Below are 21029 nucleotides of genomic sequence, written 5' to 3'. Positions count from 1 at the left end.
TAGACTTGTGGGAAACAGCAGCAGGAACCAAATGGAACCACCTCACTGGCAGACAAGCCCCGAGCAGTGGGCACAGCTGGCAGAAGCTGCTAGGCAGTTGTGGCGAACCTTTTGAGCTCGGCTGTCAGCCTTTTGAAAAACCCTAACTTAACTCTGGTGCCGTGTCACATATAGAAATTTTTTGATATTTGCAACCATAGTAAAACAAAGACTTATATTTTTGATATTTATTTTATATATTTAAATGCCATTTAACAAAAATCAACCCAAAAAATGAGTTCGCGTGTCACCTCTGACACGGGTGTCATAGGTTCGCCATCACTGTGCTAGGGAGAGGTTTGCCAGGATGGGCAAGCTCTGTCATACGTGAAAAAAGCTGGGTGCCGTCAGCGCGCGCCCTGGGATGCCGCGTGGATTTGGACATACCTTTGCAATCGTTTTTATCTGGTTCACGGGACATGGTAACTGGGTGGCCTTCGGGAGGCTGCTGATACATTTACTTTTCAGTTTAAAATATGTCTGTGTTACTTTATTTTTATAAATTAAAAATAAAGCTGCTTCTGGATGACGGCTTCAAATGCAGCTTTGGTCTTTCAAGAGGCACGAGGGGGCACCTATGACGTGCCAGGCATAGAGCTAGATGCTGAAGATACGGAGACACGAAGGAGGCAAAAATGTCTGGCTGAACTCAGCTCCCAAAGAGACAGCAAACAGCTAAAAACAAAAGCCCTGACCTTTGAGGTGGACAAGAGACTGGACAAGATCTCCAGAGCATAGAGAGCCTGTGGGCTATGGGAAGGAACACCACACAGGCTCCTACAAGTGCAACACGTCCCCCTGCGGATCTGCCCCCACTCCACTGCTGCCCCTGCTCAGGAGACTCGGTAGGCCCCACAGGAGGACAGCACAGACCCTCCGGCTGCTTTGTACTTGACGAGAGCAGAGGTCCTCTCTGCAGACCATCCCCAGCACTTCAGAAGCTGAAGCTTGGAAAAGCACAGAGTCGGCATCCATTCTAGCACCGTGGCCAGAATGTCCATCGCTCCTGACAAATGTAGAAGAAAAAGCCAGATAACCCAATAGAAAACACCCTAAGGGGATATCATAAAACCCCAAAGAAGATAAGACAAATTTGCTATTCACCTTTCAAATGGCAAGGGTTTTGTAATTGCTGAGAGTGTAGTCAACAGGTATTTCACTCAACTATTAATATTCATGTAAATTGGTACAGGCTTGCTGGACAGTCACTTCACAACATGCATCAAGGATCTTTGAAAGTATTCAAAAACCCTTGTGGGAATACACTAATGTGAAAGAAATAATCAGGAATATACACAGAGATTTATTACAAGGATGCTCATCCTGTATAACCCTACACAAGATTTGAGTGGCAGCTGGGGTGGGGGGATGTTCAACTTAAGACAATTTGGCTGGTAATGCTCTCCTTCCTTCTGTGGCCTTGGGGTTGTAGGACGCAATGGTGTTGTTCTGCTTAACTTGGCGAGGAGGATCCCACTAGTTTGGGACTGCAGATGTGCAGCCAACATTAGACCGAGAGTAAGATGAAATCTTAATTAAGGTAAAAGTCTTTAATACAGAATAGGTAAAGATGGGCCACTTACCATGCTCCCATTCCTTGCTTTCCTTTTACAATTCTCTTGGCACACTCGATTGTCTTATTTAAATTTGGATTCAGTAAAGCTGTGGAGAAAATGAAGTGCAATGATACCCAACCGCCACATGGCTACATCAGAGCATGTCAGGGAAGGCCAGTTGCTCACAGCAGAGAGGCTTCTGTGTGGTTCCAAGAACACAGCTCACAGCCCTCTATTCTGCCTGTGCCCCAGGGGCCCCACCCGCCAAGCCCTCCTCCTCCCTGCTCCAAACTTGTAAACTCTGCCCACGAGGGAGGCAGACCTCTGAACTCAAAGCTGTGCCCCTGAGGGCCCCAGTGAGGAATGGAGGGAGGGGACCTACCCGAGCAGGACACGTGGCAGCGGTTCCTCCCCCGGTCGCACCAGTCGGGGTTGCGAATCTGAAAGAGTCCGTAGCCCGTGTACAACCCATCTATGTTCTCGTAGACAGCCACGGGGTTGAACTTGCTCTCAAAGTAAGCCAGGCACACCCCTAAGGTGGAACAGGAGGGGTGTGTGTGTGGTTCGGAGGAGGGTTGGAGTTCGGGGTGCTTGGGTAAGGGGCGGAGAGAGAAGGGGTGAGGAGGAAGGGGGCTGAGAGGGGCCTACTCACAGTTTTCAAGGCTGTAGCCCTCAAAACCACTCAGGCCTCCATCGCGGAGCCTCTTGGCCACCACACAGCGTCCCAAGATAGCAGCGCCACTGGGGACCACCAGGTAGCCAATGAGGAAGAGAACCGCTGACGCCTTCATCTTCCCCAGGCTCCTGCAATTCTGGGCAACAGCGGCCAGGTGAGCGGGCGGAGTCACAGTTTCTACCAAAGTTCCAGGGGCATGGGGGCTCCTCTGAAGGGACAGAAGAGCACTGTGGGGGTTGGGGGTGCAACTCAGTGTGTTCAGAGAAATGGGAGTCCCTCCTGGCTTAACCACGACACAGCTTCCCATCTCAATTCTCCACTGCAAGTTCCTGTGGACTCAGATACCTGCAGCCCCACCCTCTTCTTAACCTCTTGTTTTCTAAGGAAATTGCTCTTTTGAAGGTCTCTCTCTCTCTCTCTCTCTCTCTCTCTCTCTCTCTCTCTCTCTCACACACACACACACACACACACACACACACACACCCACACACACACACACACACACACACACTTCAGCAAAACCCAATGGCTTCCTCTTGGTTCGTTCTCACTCATCTCTCTTTCACACTAGTTACAGGTGCTGAAATCCTTTCTTCTCCTTTATTGTGGAGGTGGAACTTGGTCATTAAGTGCATTTTGGAAAACAGAAAGGAAAGACATGACCAGTGCACCAAATACGCTGCAGAGGAGGGCCTAGCGCTCAGGTGGCCTGGGTCCACATCCCAGCTTTCCACCCTCAGCGGCTGGGGTCTTCGTGATCCCAGGGGCGAGCTCAGGGAGGTAGTCGGCCTCTCTGCCTGTTTCCTCACCTGTAATCGAGGTGAAAGTAACCCTCACCTAATTGCATTGATTTAAAGAGTAAATGAGTTAAATATGCGAAGCACTCAATCTCCCTTGGACACTTGTTTTTCTGACACCTGGGGCACTGCACGCCCTTAGCTTAATAACTGAATTCCAATGCATCTGAGAGAAGTTTGTTGACATTTCCCAACAGAGAAAGCAATATTTTCGGGCAATGTCTGGCTCCCAGAGGACAGGCCCCTTCTCAGCTGATGAAAGTCACACTCAGTCTCACTCTCCCTGCCTCTTCCCCAGCAGACAATTCATCCAGAGCCCTGTCCCCGGTTCTTCCAAAACCTACCCACCTCTTGCCATCTCTATATCATCCTCATCCAAATCATCACCATCTCCAACTTCTGTTGAGGTTTCCTAATTGTATTCCTCTTTTGCTCCCTTCTCCCCATTCTCCACACAGCCCTAGAAAGACATTCTTAAAAACATGTATCCATCACATCACTCACCTCCAATGGACTCCCCTTGTACTTTAAACAAGATCCCAACTCCTCAACCTGGCCAACAAGACCCTTCCTGACCGAGTACCTGAGAACTTCTCTACCCAAGTTTCACACCTCTCCCCCCTTTGTTCACGCTCACACCACCACGTTCACCTGGCATGTTTTTCTTTGACATCCCAATCTCACTCCCACCACATGCTGTTTCTTCTGCCTACAACAGTGACGGCAAACCTTTTGAGCTCAGGCGTGTCACCATGTTGAAAAACCCTAACTTAACTCTGGTGCCGTGTCACATATAGAAATTTTTTGATATTTGCAACCATAGTAATATAAAAGACTAATATGCAAAGTGTCCCCTCAGGGGTTCGATTAGGAGACTGGGAGTTTGCTTGCTCACTATAATGTGTGCTGACCACCAGGGGGTGGCACGGAATGAAGGGAGGCCCCAGCCAGCAGTCAGAAGGCCCCAATTGGTCCTGATGGCCGGCCAGGCCTGGGGACCCTGTACATGCACAAATTTTGTGCACTGGACCTCTAGTTTTCTTCATAATATAAATCAATTTCAGAAATTACCTTATTTATTTGTTCCCTTGTCTATCTCCCATTACCAGAGTGTAAGCACCAGAGATGCAGAAACCTGGTCTATTTTGTTCTCCACTTTATCCCCAGAACATAGAACAGATCCTGGTGCATAGTAGGTACTCAATAAATCTCTCTGGAATGAATGAATGAATGAATGAATGAATGAATGAATGAAAACCTACTCTTTCCAACAAGAACTGTCATCGGATGAGCAGTAAGTGAATTTGTTGATAAGTGTCACCTGCAACTGGGTATTGTCACACCTGTCCTGGTTCCTGCCCACCATATACCTGCTTATCAGTCTACCAGTCCTTCTGCAGGTCTTGGTTCCCTCTCAAGAGAGGGGAGGAACAACCCCTGTGGCAGCTTCAGTCTTTGCTATGGAGAGGTTCTCTCCCTTTACTCAGTTTCCTGGATTTTTCAGACGCCACTTCTTAATACCCCTTTGCCTTCACCCAAGAGCTTCTAAACCATATGTCCTTCTCCATTACCTGTTATTCTAGAATCTTTTCTATGACATCAGTTGCTATGCACCAGAAAATTCTGAAGCAGGGAGGGGTCTGTCACCATAGCGTTTGTATTCTTTTTCTATTGCTGCTGTAACAAGTGATCTCAAACATAGCAGCTTAAACAACACAAATGTGTTGTTTTGAAGTTCTGTAGGTCTGAAGTCAGACATGAGTTTCATGGGCTAACATCAGGTGTTAGCAGGCTCCTGAGGGCTCTTGAGGAGGATCTGTTCCCTTGGTCATTTGTGCTATTGGCAGAACAAAGTTCCTTGTGGCTGTAGGACTGCGATCCCATTTCCTCGCTGGCTGGCAGCTGAGGACCATCCCAGCTGTGAGGGCCACCCGCAGTTCTTGACCGGACCTCCCTTCTTCTAGCTTCAAGTTCAGCAAGAATGGGTCAACATCCTCTCACACTTTGACTCTCTCCTGCCTCTTTTTCCACTGTCTCTCTCTCTGACTCACCTTCTGCCTCCTCTCACATTTTTTAAGGGCTCATGCGATTAGATTGGCTTACCCAGATAATCCAGGATAATTTCCCCATCTCAAGATCCTCAACCTTAATCACATCTGCCATGTCAATCACATTCTGAAGTTCTGGGGGTAAGGGCGCGGACATCTGTGGGGAGCATTATTCTGCCTGTCACAGCATTCTCTGGGCCCCCACAGAAATTCTAGTGTGGAGCAGTGGGAGAAGCCCTTATTTTGCTTCTCTACTCCCAATGGGGCCATAATCAAAGACGTCCTCTCTTGGAGCCTAGGCAACCTCATTTGTGACATGAGGGCATCAGAGCAGGTTCTCTTTAAGATCCAAAAAGGTTAAGAGATGTTGAGATGATTGAGGATTAATGTTGGCCTTTTGAAAACCAAGAGAGTCCTTCTAGCTTGACTCAGTTATGACTGGTAATTAACTGATTAATTAAAAGTGATAAAGTGGAGGGGGGAAATGCCAGGCCATAAAAACAAACTTAAGCCCATAAATGCACAATTGCTCAACAATCATTAGAGATTACCTTTTCTTAGATATGAGTTACTGGCTGGAGCACAACGTTTTTTATAAAGCAATGAGGCAGCTCTCAACATACTAAGAGGGAAAAATATTTATGAAATATTGTTAAATGAGGAGACTCAAATCAGTAGCTCAGTATGCTATCATTTTGCAAAACGGTAATAATGCATGTTTGCTTGTTACATACATGAAAAAATAGGCAATAAATGTACGGCAACGCTTGACCATTATTTTAAAACAAGTAAATAAGCCAATTAAGCAAAATATTTTAGTTATTTTTATTTTTAACATATATACTTTTATTGATTTCAGAGAGGAAGGGAGAGGGAGAGAGAAGATAGAAACATCAATGATGAGAGAGAATCATTGATTGGCTGCCTCCTGCATGCCCCCACTGGGGATGGAGCCTGCAACCCGGGCATGTGCCCTTGACCAGAATCGAACCTGGGACCCTTCAGTCCACAGGCTGATGGTTCTACCCACTGAGCTAAACCGGCTAGGGCTTAAGCAAAATATTTTAAAAGGTTTTAATGGTAGAGCAGAAAGTAGACTTTGAATCATTGCTCTTATCCTGGAAGTTTTGCGCCGGCACACGCATGCACGCACAGGCAGCCACTTCTGACTCCGAGATGGGGAGCCAGCCCTGAACACCTGAGTCTCATTTGCCTTCAGCTGCCCTCAGTTTGCCCCAGCCCTCTTCCCCAACAGATGGATCTCCATCTGCTCTGTAGACACGACCAGATAACACAATCTATAATTACCTTTGTATCTGTGTCCATATCTGCATCTATATCCATACAGTGTCAGGGGGGGGGGGGGGGGGGGGGAACGCCTGAAGATCAGACAAGATGCTGGCCAGCCAATCCTGACACTCAGAAACACCTGAGGTAGAAGTTCCCTTTGAAATGAGCTAGTTCACCTGCATTCAAAGTTGTTTCTGGCCTTGGAGCCCCTGATGAAAGGCAAACTCATGCAGAAGTCCTAGCTGCTAGGTTCCCTTCCTTCCTTCCTTCTTTCCTTCCTTCCTTCCTTCCTTCCTTCCTTCCTTCCCTCCTTCCTTCCTTCCCTCCCTTGTGAGTGGTACATAGGGGTCATATTGGGACTTGAGGATGATGTGGCCAGTTCATCGACTTATTCACACCTGAGCAAGACAGAAACAGGACCAGGACGAGAACTCAGGGCTTCTGACACCCAGAGAAAGAGGGCTGAGCACACATTTTTGGTGGTCCAGTCAAAGCCCCCGCCTTCTAAAAGAACCCTGATAGTATTTTGGGCAGAGACCCAGGGATTGCAAAGAAGGTGGGACCTGCGTCTGGCCTATGGGTGTGTGTGTGACTCAGTTCTGGCCAGTAAGATGTACGGGGAAGTGCACTGGGAGAGGGGGGTCCTGGGGATGAATTCCCCTGGGTCACCCGCTTCCCCTCTGAGCTCAGCTGCACGAGCGTGATGTTTGGAGTTGCTGCTGTCATTCTTGGACATGAAGGGACCTAGAGAATGGCATTGATGTCAACTCAGAGCCCCGAACCTCCGACCCCTGCGTCAGTATCACAGCTGCCCACCTGCAGACCTCTTATGCAAGAAGCGCAAGGCTCGGTGGCCTGGCCCCGCTTCAGTCACGTATTGTACTTGCGCTGAAAACACCTCCCACTGGTTCTAGGGGTGTGTAAATCCGCCACACGCTTATCTTCAAGTGCAAGCATGTGTAGCTGTGCTGTTGCTTGTCTAGTTTAAAAATATTCGGCTTCCTCTGAAATGGCATCAGGGAGAAAGCGCCCAGCTTGTGAAGCCATTGGGGGCTGGCTGAGGAGAGGGGGCTCCCCGCCTTGAGACAGGCAGGGGCAGGCGGTGCTCTTTTATGGACACTCTTCTTGTTACCCAGGTCCAGACAAAGGCTCCCTGGGCCACCCACAGGGCACTGAGAGAGAAGGAGAAAGACCTCAGGCTGTGCTGAGCGGGGAGCAGGCAGGGGACCCGTCACGACCCGCAAGCCCAGGCGTGGAGGGAGGGAGGCGCAGCGTCGTCCCAGTGTGCGGGGCTTGCGAGTCCAAATCACAAAGGGGATGAGAGAAAACAGCAGGTGGGGTGACGCGCTGTCCCCATTTGCCTGGGACTGGGGGGGCTTTAAAAGATGCAGGACTTTCATTGTTAAAATTGGGAAAGTTTGGGTTGTAGAGGCTCTAAACATAGTTACTTGAATACATGAGTTCCACGGGAGATGGAGCCACACCTGCTCAACCCCCTGACACACCCCTCCCCGCAGAGGGACAGAAGCAGCTGAGCCAGCCTGGCCTGGGGTCTGGCGGGTTCAGGACAAGGTGTCTTCAGTCGCTCCATGGGGTCTGCAGAACAGAAGGCAATAAAGGGATGGATGGATGGATGGATGGATGGATGGATGCATGGGTGGATGGGTGGATGGGTGGATGGGTGGATAGATGGGTGGATGGGTGGATGGGTGGATGGGTGGATGGGCGGATGGGTGGATAGATGGGTGGATGGGTGGATGGGTGGATGGGTGGATGGGCGGATGGGTGGATAGATGGGTGGATGGGTGGATGGGTGGATGGGTGGATGGGCGGATGGGTGGATAGATGGGTGGATGGGTGGATGGGTGGATGGGTGGATGGGCGGATGGGTGGATAGATGGGTGGATGGGTGGATGGGTGGATGGGTAGATGGGTGGATGGATGGGTGGATGGGTGGATGGATGATTCCAATAGCGTAACTACTTATATGACAGTTCTGTTTCTGACAGAACTACTAGTATTTTCCATTGACTAACATAAATTCCATCGTTTGACAAACACTGGTGAAGCCACCTCCTTCCCCTGCTGGGCCTGAGGGATAAAAGCAACCCATTTGAGGCCAGAAATAAAAAAATATCACATTGCACACGATTTCCTACTCGTACCTTTCTGCCTTGAAGAAAGTTGCTTTCCATTGGAAGAGTTGTGAGCACAGAAAAGACGAGTTACCATCTAGAAGCCTGTGCCCAGTGCCAGTGAAGAGGGGCCATGGGAAGTGGCATGGAGGTGGCACTGACCTCTCCTGAGGCCAGACTCTGGGGTATGGCGTCTATGGGTCATCTCATTTCATGCTCCTCAGACCCCTGAGAGTGGGTACTCTGATCACCCCTATTCCAGGGAGGCGGGGCTAATGCTCACAGGATCTAGGTGGCCAGCCAAGGTCACACACAGAGGAAGTGGTGGTTCTCACGTCAGTCTAACTGCAGAGGCCACCCTCTGAAGCCCACGCTCTGCTGGTTTTTTGGTCCAGGGACAGAGGCCTGGCTGGGCCCTGACACTGGGCTGACCAGCTGTGTGACCAAGGACAAGACCCTTCTCTGCCTACAGAATGGGCACAGATAGTGCTGACCTCATCGGGTGGTGTGGGAAGTTCCAGTCCATGGTTGCCTCTGTGAATGACAAGGGAGAGGGGGGTCCAGGAGCAGTTTGGAGAATGCCTGAGCAGCCAGGTGTGATGAGAAGGAGCAAGCAAGTGGAGGCTGAGAGCCAGGGTTCGCCCTGGCTGCCCATCAGAATCACCTGGGGAATCACTCCCCAACCAGGGAGCCTGAACATGTGAGAGGGGACCCAGGTCTCTGTATTTCTGCAGCGGCCAGGTGACTCCATAGATGCTGCAGTCAGGGTTGAAAGCCATTGGCCCCTTGCTTTTATTTATTTATTTGTTGGTCGGTTGGTAAATTTTTAAATTGAATTTATTGAGAGAACATTGATTAAGAACATCATACAAATTTCAAAAGTGTAACATAATTCAATATCTGTGTCCCCTATTGTATGCTCACCACCGAAAGTCTACCCCATTCACTATCCCACAACCCCTTCCCCTCTGGTAACCACCATTCTGTTATCTGTCTCTATGATTGGTTTTCGTTGTGCTTGGTTAGTTCCTTTTGTCTTGTTGTTTTATATTCCACATGTGAGTGAAATCCTATGGTATTTGTGCTTCTCCGTCTGACTTGCTTCACATAACATGGTAGCGTCATGGATGTGTCTTGAGGGTGGGAGCTCCTTTGCGGACCTTGGAGGAACATCGGGGTCCCTGGGGGCTTGTTAGAAATGCAGGCTCTCAGGCCCCACCCAGACCTGCCGAATGCAATTCTGCATTTGAAGATGATCCCTGAGTGATGCATGTGTGTGTGTGTGTGTGTGTGTGTGTGTGTACGCGCGCGCGTGCACGCACTAACATGCAAGCATTCCCCCTGGGCTGGCCCGAGGGTCCTGCAGGTGGGAAAAGAGCCACACACCAGGCAGGCTTTAAACCTGATTAAAATCTAAAGTGCGAGCTGCTGGCGGGGGAAGTGAGGGCTGGCTGTTTACACCAATAATCTCATCTCCTGGCAAACGCAAAGGGCAAGGGTGGCCAGTCTGTGTGTGTGTTTAAACTTCAATGAGTCTGCGATGGTGGCCACTCAGGAAGTCGGGGATTCTGCCAGCAGCCCAATGTTTGCTCATCCGCCACTATATCAGCCCGGGACTCGCATTATCCGGTGTCAACAGGGCGCAGGCTGGGAATTAGCAGGAAAATAGCAGCCGCGCGAGGCCTCGGATCATTACAGGGAAACGATTCCCAGATGAGCAGCTCTCCACCCCTGGCAAACGGGCTGTGGAAAGCGGGTGGGGGCTGGGTCCCCAGAGGGGTGTGAGCTTGCCCTCTGTGCCAGAGCGTGGGGCAACCTCTGCTGTGGACTTTCTTAGGAGAAAAAAGGGCTCTATAGCTTCAGGAACAGTGGTTCTCAACCTTGGCTGCACATTAGAATCACCTGGAAATCTTTTTAAAATCCTGATTTCTGGGATTTTACAGAATGGGCATAGATAGTGCTGGGACTGGGGGGCTTTAAGGGATGCAGGACTCAACTCAAATGAGATACTCCCCCTGCGGCCTTCAGAGTCCTACGTGGACCTCCCCTGCTGGGCAATTTGCCCCTTTCCCGCATCCATTTCCCATCACCTGATTCCTTTATTCCTTTCCCCAACCTCTTCCCTCCCCCATTCCCCTCTACCAGGCCTTCCTACAAAAATATTTGGTTCTCCTGCTCCCATCCCCTAGCCGGGAGCCCCAGACCACAAGCATCTACCCCAGCCAATGGCTTCTTCTCAATCCTTAGATTAGGGGCAGGGGCAGCGTTCACTCCACTCTTCCTCTCTTCCTGTGAGAACAGCAGTAGCCCACCCCACGCCATGGGGCTTCCCACAGCTTGGTTGACACCTCTGTTTGGCACCCCCCTTCACCCTTCCCCTCTTCCCCGGGAGACACTGTGATTGTTGGTGAGCTTCTGGGACCCAGACTGTGGCTCAGCCCTCTTTGTGGCCCCTGGTGGAAGCTCAAGGGCTGCGTGGTGAACAGAGGGATGGATAGTCACTAAACAGAGGGGACGGCATTTGATGTCATATCCAAACCGCCGTGCTGGACACTCTGGGGCGCTCAGCAGGTGCCATCAGCCATGTCTCCTGTTCCCAGCCCCCCGCTTGAGCAACATGAAGCCTTGCTGTGCTGGAGAGAGATCCTGGAGAAATAAGACGCGTTCATGAACTTCTCTTAAAAATACATGACAGCCTCAAGAACAGAGCGCAGCAGTACCGGTCTCTCCCGTTGTGGGCAAGTATCATCAGATAGGACTTAATTGCTCTTACGGATAAATAACAAGAACGTGGGCAAAGTGAAAATGAGAAAAACAGCCAGGAAGCCCCAAGGTAAAGAGCAAAGCGAGAAATTCTTGTTGGAAAAGGCAGACATGGGGGTGGTGGGGAAGGAGGGAGGGCGGAAATCACAGTCATTTTCAGTTCCCCATTCTCCTCCAAAAGAAAAAAGAAAAAATGCACGTAGCAATTAAACCAAGTAGGAATGGGTTGAACTAACAGCCCTGACAGCTAGAACTAGAGTAGAAATAAGGAGGTGGGGTGGGGGAAAGTAAAGAAACCATCTGAGTCCCAAAGGATGAAATAAAATGTATTCTATTCAAAAGAAGAACACAGAAGATGTTTTCCAAGCAGTTGGGAGGATCCTGAGTTTGGCAGATGGGAAGGTGGGATTTTCAGGCTGTGCCCAGCCATCTGAAGAGCCTGCTCTCCTGACACAAGCGAGTGGGTCTGCTGGTAGATTCTCAGCTGCCCTGGATGCCGGCCCCCCCGCGGGCTGTTCTCATCCCAGCCCCTTCACGGAACACTCCCCCTCACCACCCCGCTGCGGGGAAAGTGTCTAAATCAGCGCCTGCCCAAGCCCAGGGTCTTGCGGTTCTTTCCCAATCCTCGCTTCGCTCTCCTCCATGCTGAATGGCGGGGTGAGGAAGGGGAGGTTTTGGGGGTCACGAACGCCCCGGGGAAGCTTGCCAACATGCAGATTCTGGGTCACGGGCCTGGAGTAGGACCCGAAAGCCTGCCTTAGCTCCCAGTCCTACAACCTATTTCGGGCTCCTATGTCCTCACTGGGGTTTGGCCTGGGGCAGGGAGCGAGGCACAGAGCAGATTACAGATGGCTACAAATGCTCTGACATGCCTCCCTTAAAAGATAAGTCACGTTCCCTGCTCCGGCAGGTGGGCGGGCTCTATGCCTGCTGTCAACCAGCTATCACAGCCGGGTAACAGTGTGACCTTCTACCGGCTGCTGGGCCCAGGCCCAACCTAAGCTTTGTCTGTCCACGGGGGTTTAATGGCGGGTCTCTTCTTGTGTTTTATGCTAACAGGGGACTCAGGGTGGATGGGCTTCTTACGTGATGGCCCCAGGCCCAGGTGCCCGCCTCTTGAAACATTGTTTTTGAAAGCCCTGCTTGGTCCTTGCCCCGCCCGGTACCTGGTTCCACAGCCTCTGTGACGTCATCCTTCCCGCTGACCTCTGTGTGTGTTTGTCTCTGTGAGTTTCTCCAGCTCGCGCCCAGGGGTGTGCCTGCAAAGGTTTAGCATCCCTTCCCCAGCAGCGGGGCGCGGCTTGTTAGCAGAATGACTCCCAAATGGCTGGCTCTCGCCGTAGGTTCGGTGTCAGTGCAGCTGCTTTGCAGGGTTTTCATAAATTAAATATCTCCGGCGCCGCCAAAATTAATCTAGAGGCCGATCAGATGGAGGGTTCGTAAAAATAAAAGTGCTGGGAGTGCAACTGTGGACGGAAAGCCTCTCCATTCTGAGGAAACTAATTGCTCCCCAAGGGCTGACGGCAAATAATGAGCAATGAAGGAGGCCGGGGTTGTGTACAAAGACCGGGCTCCTGTGGCTTTGATGCATTTCTCATGAAATGCCTTACAGAACTCAACCCAGTGGGAGCCCATTGCCACTGAGATCATAACTCCAGATGTGTTTAAGATTCTGCCTTGGGCTGGGTTTCAAAAATCAAATCCTTGGGTGGGGGATGGGGGGGAGAGAAGGAGAGAGAGAGAGAGAGAGGCAGAGGCCATAAAGCTTTGGAAAAGTAGAGAACTGACTATTTGAATCTACTCTTACCAAGGACTGCAAGTCTTTGAAACATGTATTCCAAATCCCCCCCGCCAACCTTTTCCCTCCTACAACTCTTGACTAGAAAGCCACGGGGAGATCCGCTTTTGTGACTGTAAATACAGGCTTCCAACATAGAACCCAATGACACCCGTGATTCTTGGGATATGTAGATAAAATATACTTCCATTCTACCCAGGACTCATGATCCCAGAGATCTCTCCAACCCACCTGCCCTCCACCTGGCCACCACCTCAGCCCTCGGGAGCTTTCATTAAGCACAGGAAGTGTTTTTAGTAAAGAAGTTGAGGGCAGAGGGAGAAGGAAGGCAGGTGGAGGTGCTCATCACCCAAGCAGCTCTGGGACCTCTCCAGGTAGCTCTGGGCAGACAAAAGTGTTCACAGGACCGCCCTAACTGGTTTGGCTCAGTGGATAGAGCGTCGGCCTGCGGACAGAAGGGTGCCAGGTTCGATTCCGGTCAAGGGCATGTACCTTGGTTGCGGGCTCGATCCCCAATAAGGGGTGTGCAGGTGGCAGCTGATTGATGTTTCTCTCTCATTGATGTTTCTAACTCTCTATCCCTCTCCCTTCCTCTCTGTAAAAATTCAATAAAGTTTTTTTTTTTTTAAGTATTCACCGGACCTGAGAGTAATGCCTCCGTACATTCATGAAGATCCTCATCTCAGCTCGCCGCTTGGGACCCTATTCTACTCTCAGGGGGTGGAGCTCCGCTCTACGAATCACAAAGCTCCCGGCATCCAGGCAGTAAGAGGAGAGGAATCCCTGAGCAGGTGCAGGATCCCAATGCCCTTATAGAAGGATGTGACGTCAGGACTCCGGGCCTCTGGTTCAGAGGACGCTTCCCTACGCTACCCACTGGGTAGCCAAGAACATCCAAGACACAGCCTCCTCATTCACAGACTTACCAGGAAGTGGGAACCCTCGGCTGGATCAAGGATGAGAAACAAGATCGGAGTGGAAAAGGTAGGATTTGAGGAGGGATTCTTTGGGGGAGACTGTGCAGGGGCCTTGGCGGGGGGGTGTTGGATGGAGTGCTGCCTCCATTGCTTCAGGTCTGGAGTGAGTGGGCTTCGATGGGCACATCCAGGTGGCACCTCTGAGGTTGGCCGTCAGACTGTGTGGTACCCAAGTCTGAGTAGGACCCACGTTGTCCGTGCTTCTGCTCAGAGGCTGGAGAAAGTTTGCGAATGTTTAAAGGGACTCTCTGGGGCAAAAACTAAAGTTGCATTCCGATGATATGAGTTATACTTATTCCACATACCAACTTCAACTGCAGTTCCGACCTGCATTATAATTCGCAGCGTGGGATGTTACCGCACACTGAAGGAGAGCAGCGCTACAGACTCAAACCTCCGTGGGCTTCGGAGTAAGGGACTTAGCAAACCCTGGTCACCCGTGTAACATTCCCACTGTCCTGCGCTCCCTTCGCTCATGCATTGAGTGAATACATACCCAGGGCTGCCTCTGACAGTGTTCAAGCCCCAGGGGAGACAGCCGTGAACAAGCCAGGAAGAAGTCCTGCCCACGTGGACTCACGTGCTCGCGAGGGGAGAAATGAACGTGACATGTTGGGTCTCAGGGCGCACAGCGGCCTCCTGGCCTCCTCCTCAGGGCAGCTCACTTCCAGGCTTTGCATATTGGCCTTTACTTTTTTTAATATATTTTTGTTGATCTCAAAGAGGAAGGGAGAGGTAGAGAGAGAGAGAAACATCAGTGATGAGAGAGAATCATGGATTGGCTCCCTCCTGTACGCCCCACACTGGGGATCGAGCCTGCAACCCAGGCCTGTGCCATCACCGGGAATCGAACCGTGACCTCCTGGTTCATAGGTCCATGCTCCACCACTGAGCCACGCCGGCTGGGTTTGCATAGTGGCCTTTAAATGAGGTTTTGTTTGAACCACGATCTCAAAGCTAAAAACCCCAGGATCCTCAAGTGGCCAAAACATTGACCCATTTTATTCTCAAGACACCCCAGGCTTTGTCTTGGGGCAAACGGGGCATCTCAGGTGTGCGTGTTCTTTCCTAATGGGTCCTAATGACACGGATAAAACAGGCCCCCTTCCTTGATTCTGGCAAAATTGGACTTCCCATCATTTTCGGTGAAGGCTGTGCTTCGTGACAAATCCAGTCCTAACTAATCATCAAGATGCATGCCGCCAGTGGGGCCTCATGCCTTTTTGATTCAGTTTAGATCTCTCCAAAACGCCTCGATTAAATTTGGCTCTTCCCAAAACGTCAGTGGCTTTGATTCAGGAAGTGTGAATGCTGGGCGAGCTTGCCAAGTATGAGACACTTCTCTCTGTCACACTTTCCCCGGTGACTCAGGCCTGTGTCTAACACAAACAGGTACATTTTTAGCCTCGTGGCTGGGGGACAACGCTCGTCAGACCTCGCTGCCCGTTCCCCTCTGGCTTGGACCTGCACGGTGCCATGTAGGTGGTGGCCTGCTCACACCTGCAGGGACCTGGCCAAGCCCGTCCCAAGCTTTCTCCGCAGCGATGCTCTGCTCTGAGGACTCAGGGACTTGGGGACATGGCGGCTGCAGCTTCCAGAAGGTTCCGTAAAGCGCTTTGCAGTTTTCGCATCTCTGCAGCCCCCTCTGTCTTCTGAGCTCGGTCCCCAGCACACGGCAGAGATGCGCCGGGATTCCCTGATGCGAGGCATTTGCCATCGGCTGACAGATCAGACACAGTGACAGTCCCCTCTGGGAAGAAGCACTGACAGCTGCATTTTCTGACGGGTGACAGGGAGGGGCTGTGAGCGGACCAGGTACACCTGTCCCTTCATGGCTTGGCACTTGGAACAGCGGCACCCCTCCCCCGACAGTGGCCACGGAAATGAAGAAGAGGGTTGGGAGGGAACGGTGACCGGACGGTGGAGAGATTCGGTGAGACCTGCGTGTGCACAGGGGGGCGTGTGGATGTATCTGTGGCGCCTCCTCGGTGCCCTGCTCCCTCTCAGCCCGCAGCTACGACCTCCCGCAGGGACAGAACAAGAGCATCAAAACCTTGGCTGGGCTTTTAAGTGTCAGAAATCTACCTGAGGCGTAGGAAACTGAAGGACTCGGGCATGAAGTTTACAGATAATCTAGAAACTTCGAAGACCTGTGCCAAGTCAGAGCCAGATTCCCAGCTCCGGAGATGTTCCCAGGACAGAGGAGGGAAGTCACAAGGGACAGGGACCCTGGGGTTCCCCCCCACGGCCCCCTGCAAAAGGCCCTGCTCCTCGACCCCCCTGCAGGGAGCTTGCAGGGGTGAAGAGCAGGGCAGAAACCTCAGGCAGGCCGGGAGCCCAGGATAAAATCCGATACTTGGGACATTATTTACACTAAAACACAACAGCGCACTCATTACTGACCAGAAGTTCAAAGTGAACTAGGTGCCATGGATTTGGATTTGCTAAATCTGGCAGCTCTACGTGCATCCTGGGGAAACACCAAAAGGTCCCCTCGCTGGAGCATGACAGGAAGACAAAGGCGAGGAAGGCGGCAGGGCCACATCTGCTCTGCCTGCATCTGAGGGACGAGCCTCTGGTGGAGGTTTCATATGTCAGATGAGGAGGACACGGCTGCCATCTGCAGGGAGCTTTCTCTTCAGCACAAGTGTGGACTCTGGGTGTCGCCAGATCAGGTTTGTAGATGATAGACAGAAAGATAGATAGATGATAGATAGATAATAGATATAGATAATAGATAGATAGATAGATAATAGATAGATAGATAGATAGATAGATAGATTACACACACAAAAAAAAAACAATATAAGCACTTGCTATGGAGCAGGGACCAGCCTGGCCGGTGTGGCTCAGTGATTGAGCATTTGACTATGAACCAGGAGGTCATGGTTTGATTCCTGGTCAGGGCACATGCCTGGGTTGCAGGCTCGATCCCCAGTGTGGGGCGTACAGGAGGCAACCGATCCATGATTCTCTCTCATCATTGATGTTTCTATCTCTCTCTCCTTCTCCCTTCCTCTCTAAAATCAATAAAAATATATTTAACTTTTTAAAAAAGAAAATAGCTCTAGCTGGTTTGGCTCAGGGGATAGAGCTTCAGACTGCAGACTGAAGGGTCCCTTGGTTCAATTCCAGTCAAGGGTACATGCTGGATGTAAGCTCTATCCCCAGCTGCTGGAGGCAACTGATCAATGATTTTCTCTCATCCTTGATGTTTCTATCTCTCTCTCCCTCACCCTTCCTCTCTAAATCAATAAAAATATATTTTAATGAAAGAAAGAAAGAAAGAAAGAAAGAAAGGAAGAAAGAAAGAAAAAAGAATATACCAGAAGTTACTTGTCCATTCACCTGAGCAAGGACATCTGGTCTGTCTGTAATGTTGAGCTGTTATGAGTAAAGGTCTCATGAATATTCATGCACAGGCTTTTTTGTGGACCTTGCTTTTGGTTAAATACCTAGGAGTTGAGCTACAGGACAGATCGACCTGAGTTCAAGGACAGATAGACATGTAACTTTTTACATAACTGCCGAGCAGCTAGCCACGTGGCCATGGCATTTTAAGCTCCTCCCCCAGCATGTGTGAGTGTGGAGTTCCCAGGAGGAGCCTCAAAGAGGCCGCTGTCCTCACCTGGACCTCGAGGGCCCGGGGTCACCGTGGAGCTCCAGCCTGGGAAGCCGGGGCAGGGCTCCTTGAGCAGGATCAGGCCAGGAGGTTGGGGCGGAGGGATTCTGGAGCAGGAGGCCGCCACGCACACCTTGTGACATGAGGGTGGCGTGGGCCAGGACTGTGGAGATGGTGAGCCCCACACAGAAGATGCCTGGGGGTCTCCTGCCATCCTCCATGTCAGCACTGGCCCACCAGGAGTGCAGGGGGCCATCAGGATATATAAAAGGGGTTTAGTAGATGAGTCTTAGGTACTCGGGATGGGGCACCAAACAAGTAACGGACCCGGAAGAGAACCAGCAATGCCTCGCTCATATAATCCTCACGTATTCTGAGAAGCCAGGAGGCAGGGCCCCTCTGATCTAGAGTGTAAGGAATTTGCAGGGATGGTGGGGCCGTCCCTCCCAGATGTGAAAGACATTGGTGTCTGTGGAAGGCTCTCTCACAGAGTCTTAGGCCCACAGGTCATGACCTCTGGAAAATAGACAAGGAATTTGAGTGACCGATCTAGAAGCATCTCTGTGTTTCTTCCGATTTTGCTGTCTTCCCAACATGTAGTCTCTTGCTGTGGCTCAGGACAGCAACACGGGAGCTGACTGACACACACCCTGGTGCTGAGAGGGCATAGCACAGCAGTCAGGCAGGAGGGGCTCTGAAGCCAGCCTGCCTGGGTTCAAAGCCCGGCCCTGCTGTGTGATGTAGACAAGTTACTGAACCTCTCTGTGGCTGTTTCCTCATCCAAAAAAAAAAAAAAATGAGGGCCCTGCCTGGTTTGGCCCAGTGGATAGAGTGTCAGTCTGTAGACTGAAGGGTCCCAGGTTCAATTCCAGTCAAGGGCATGTACCTTGGTTGCAGGCACATCCCCAGTAGGGGGTGTACAGGAGGCAGCTGATCGATGTTTCTCTCTCATTGATGTTTCTAACTCTCTATCTCCTTCCCTTCCTCTCTGTGAAAAAATCAATAAAATTTATTTTTAAAAAATGAGGATAACCATAGCATGTGCTTCGCAGCCTCTTCTGGGACGTAGTTAATTTAGGTCAAGATCTTAGCGCACGCCAGCAACACGACAAGCCCTTCATAAGCGATGATTCTGGAAGATGGGGGTTTTGTTTAGAAGCTGTTGCAGTGACACACTTAGCTCTAGCTCTCAGGGAGGAATGGAAGCACAAACCCAGTCCCTTCCCCCAGGCCTGGAGCTGCTCAGGGTCAGAGCAGAAACCCCATGTTATCTGAGTGGCTCCAAAGCCCAGGCTCCATTCCTTACACCCCCTCCCCACCCACTTTTATTTCCCGCAAGTCAACCAACTGGGCTGAGGGTGTCCTAAGGCCTGAGGAACATGGCGCTACTGCCACCTGGCGGTGCTGCTGTCACATGGCCCATGGCTGGGGCTCCCACTGAAGACAATGACAGAGCTGAAGGAGCCATCCTCAGAACAGAGGTCACAGCCTGGCCAACCCCATGCAACAGCTTCCCACAGCCTCTCTGGAAGCCTTGTCCCCAGAGGGCTCAGGACTCATGATTAGAATCTCTCCTTCTAGAAAGGCACTCTGAGACACATGCTTGCCAAATTTTCTACGTTATTAACACGCTTGTGACCCGGTGCACAGATTTGTGTACATTGAAAGGAAATCAATTAGAAGGTGGCCGGCGGGGAGAGCAGCCAGACATGGCCTGGAGCCAACCTCCCTCAGTCCCTCCCCAGCCAGCAGCACCCGGGGTGGCGCTGTGGCTCCAAGGGCGTCTGCAGAGTGAGCGGGTCCCTCTGGCAGGTGGGGTCCCTCGGCCTGGCCTGCGGGCATCAGGCCGCAACTGGCTCTCCGACATCCCCCGAGGGGTCCCAGAGTACGAGAAGGCACTCTGCAAAGTTGCTGTCGTACAGGGTATGGAATGCAAACGCAAGTGTGCAGTAAACCAGACTTGGGGCCAACAGTGCCCCAGCAACAACATAACCCTCAGCCGAAGGTGGAATCGCGCAGCCCCACGAGGTATCGGGCTCTCTCCTCTCTGGTTTCGGGGTGGATCACCCAAGAACCGCTGCTGCCAAGTCACTGCTTCTCTGCAGCTCCTGTATTGAGCGTCTGCCCCCTGGTGGTCAGTGTGCATCATAGCAACTGGTCGGACAGTGGGAGGGACACTTAGCATATTAGCCTTTTATATAGAGAGATCACCGTTAGTCGTTTGCCAATTAGCTAGCCGTTGTGCAAGAGACGAAGGGTCAAGGGAATGAGTCACAGGATGTATATGTTTTTGGGGAGAAGATAACAATTCAGAAGGACTTGAAGCCAGAAGGGCAGATGTGGTGGGAGCCCTGAAGTGAGAGCCCCCTTTGTAATTCTGCCCCCATTTGGCCTTTCTTTGCCAACTCCCCCACTTGGGTGGCAGCAGGTGGGTGAAACCTTAATGAGAAACACAAAGTCCTCTGTGCTATGGATCCTGTTCCCTGTCCAGCCTCGTGTCTCCCACTTCACACCCTTGGACAGTTCCACCATTTTAGTGGGTAGTTATCCTTGGGCTGCTCCTCAAAATCCCACTTTCTGGGAAATATTCTTCATCCCTTAGGGGATTTTTAAAATATCTTTTTCCCTCCACCCTTCTAGGTCCTTGATTGGGGCTCTGTAAAAAATGGCAGATTAACAGAAGAAAAAATGAACATATGTTTATTAGTATGTGTATCACACATGTAACACAGGAGAACAAACAGAGATGAGTAACTCAAAAGAGAGTTTAGAACTCAGGCTTATATAGACTAAAGGGGACTTCTGGGCGGGGGGAGGCAGGTTCAGGACTGAGACCAGGAAAAGTGTGGTGACAAGGGTTGTGTTGCAGATTTGCCTTCTCTATTGATAAGAGTAGGAGACAGAGACTCGCCTACAAATGGAAATTTCCTTGATAATAAATGTAAATTTCCTTCACAAAAGGAAAACGTGTGCCCTGTTTCTAGAGCTGTTCCTGCATCTGCAGGTTTTCCACGGCCTTTAGCTCGAAACAGCCTGTATGCCAAAGAGGCATATGTTGGGGTGGCACATTCTGGAACCCCTCAACTCCCTAGCACTAAAACCCACGTGGTACATACTCCATGCATAGCTTATGCATTGTGTTCTGTGTGAGTGGCCTCTCTGGGACACAGCTCCATCCTTTACCTGAATGGTGCCTCTGGGGGCTTGGGTGACTGGGCAGAATGCCCGCCACTCTCACTACTACCCACACAAATTTAATGGGCATAGTCATCTTCATGACCATCACCTGGCCTCCAAGCCATCATTGATTGGTCTGGTGGTGTGGGCC

At 51.0% G+C, this 21029-nt stretch overlaps 1 protein-coding gene across 1 annotated transcript in view; it reads right to left on the bottom strand.

Annotated features, from left to right (window-relative positions):
• Window positions 1-2386, bottom strand: part of LYZL4 (lysozyme like 4) — a 5268-nt gene extending 2882 nt beyond the window's left edge. Inside the window, exons 1-3 of the mRNA XM_006770526.1 lie at window positions 2248-2386; window positions 1978-2127; window positions 1623-1701 (exon numbers count right to left, since the gene is read on the bottom strand). Of these exons, the coding sequence (XP_006770589.1) occupies window positions 1623-1701; window positions 1978-2127; window positions 2248-2386 (368 nt within the window). The remainder of the gene's footprint in view (window positions 1-1622; window positions 1702-1977; window positions 2128-2247) is intronic.
• Between the last annotated feature and the right edge of the window lie 18643 nt (window positions 2387-21029).

The sequence above is a fragment of the Myotis davidii genome, unplaced genomic scaffold (assembly GCF_000327345.1).
Source record: "Myotis davidii unplaced genomic scaffold, ASM32734v1 scaffold663, whole genome shotgun sequence".
NCBI lineage: Eukaryota > Metazoa > Chordata > Mammalia > Chiroptera > Vespertilionidae > Myotis > Myotis davidii.
This window is presented reverse-complemented; position numbering and strand designations above follow the sequence as displayed.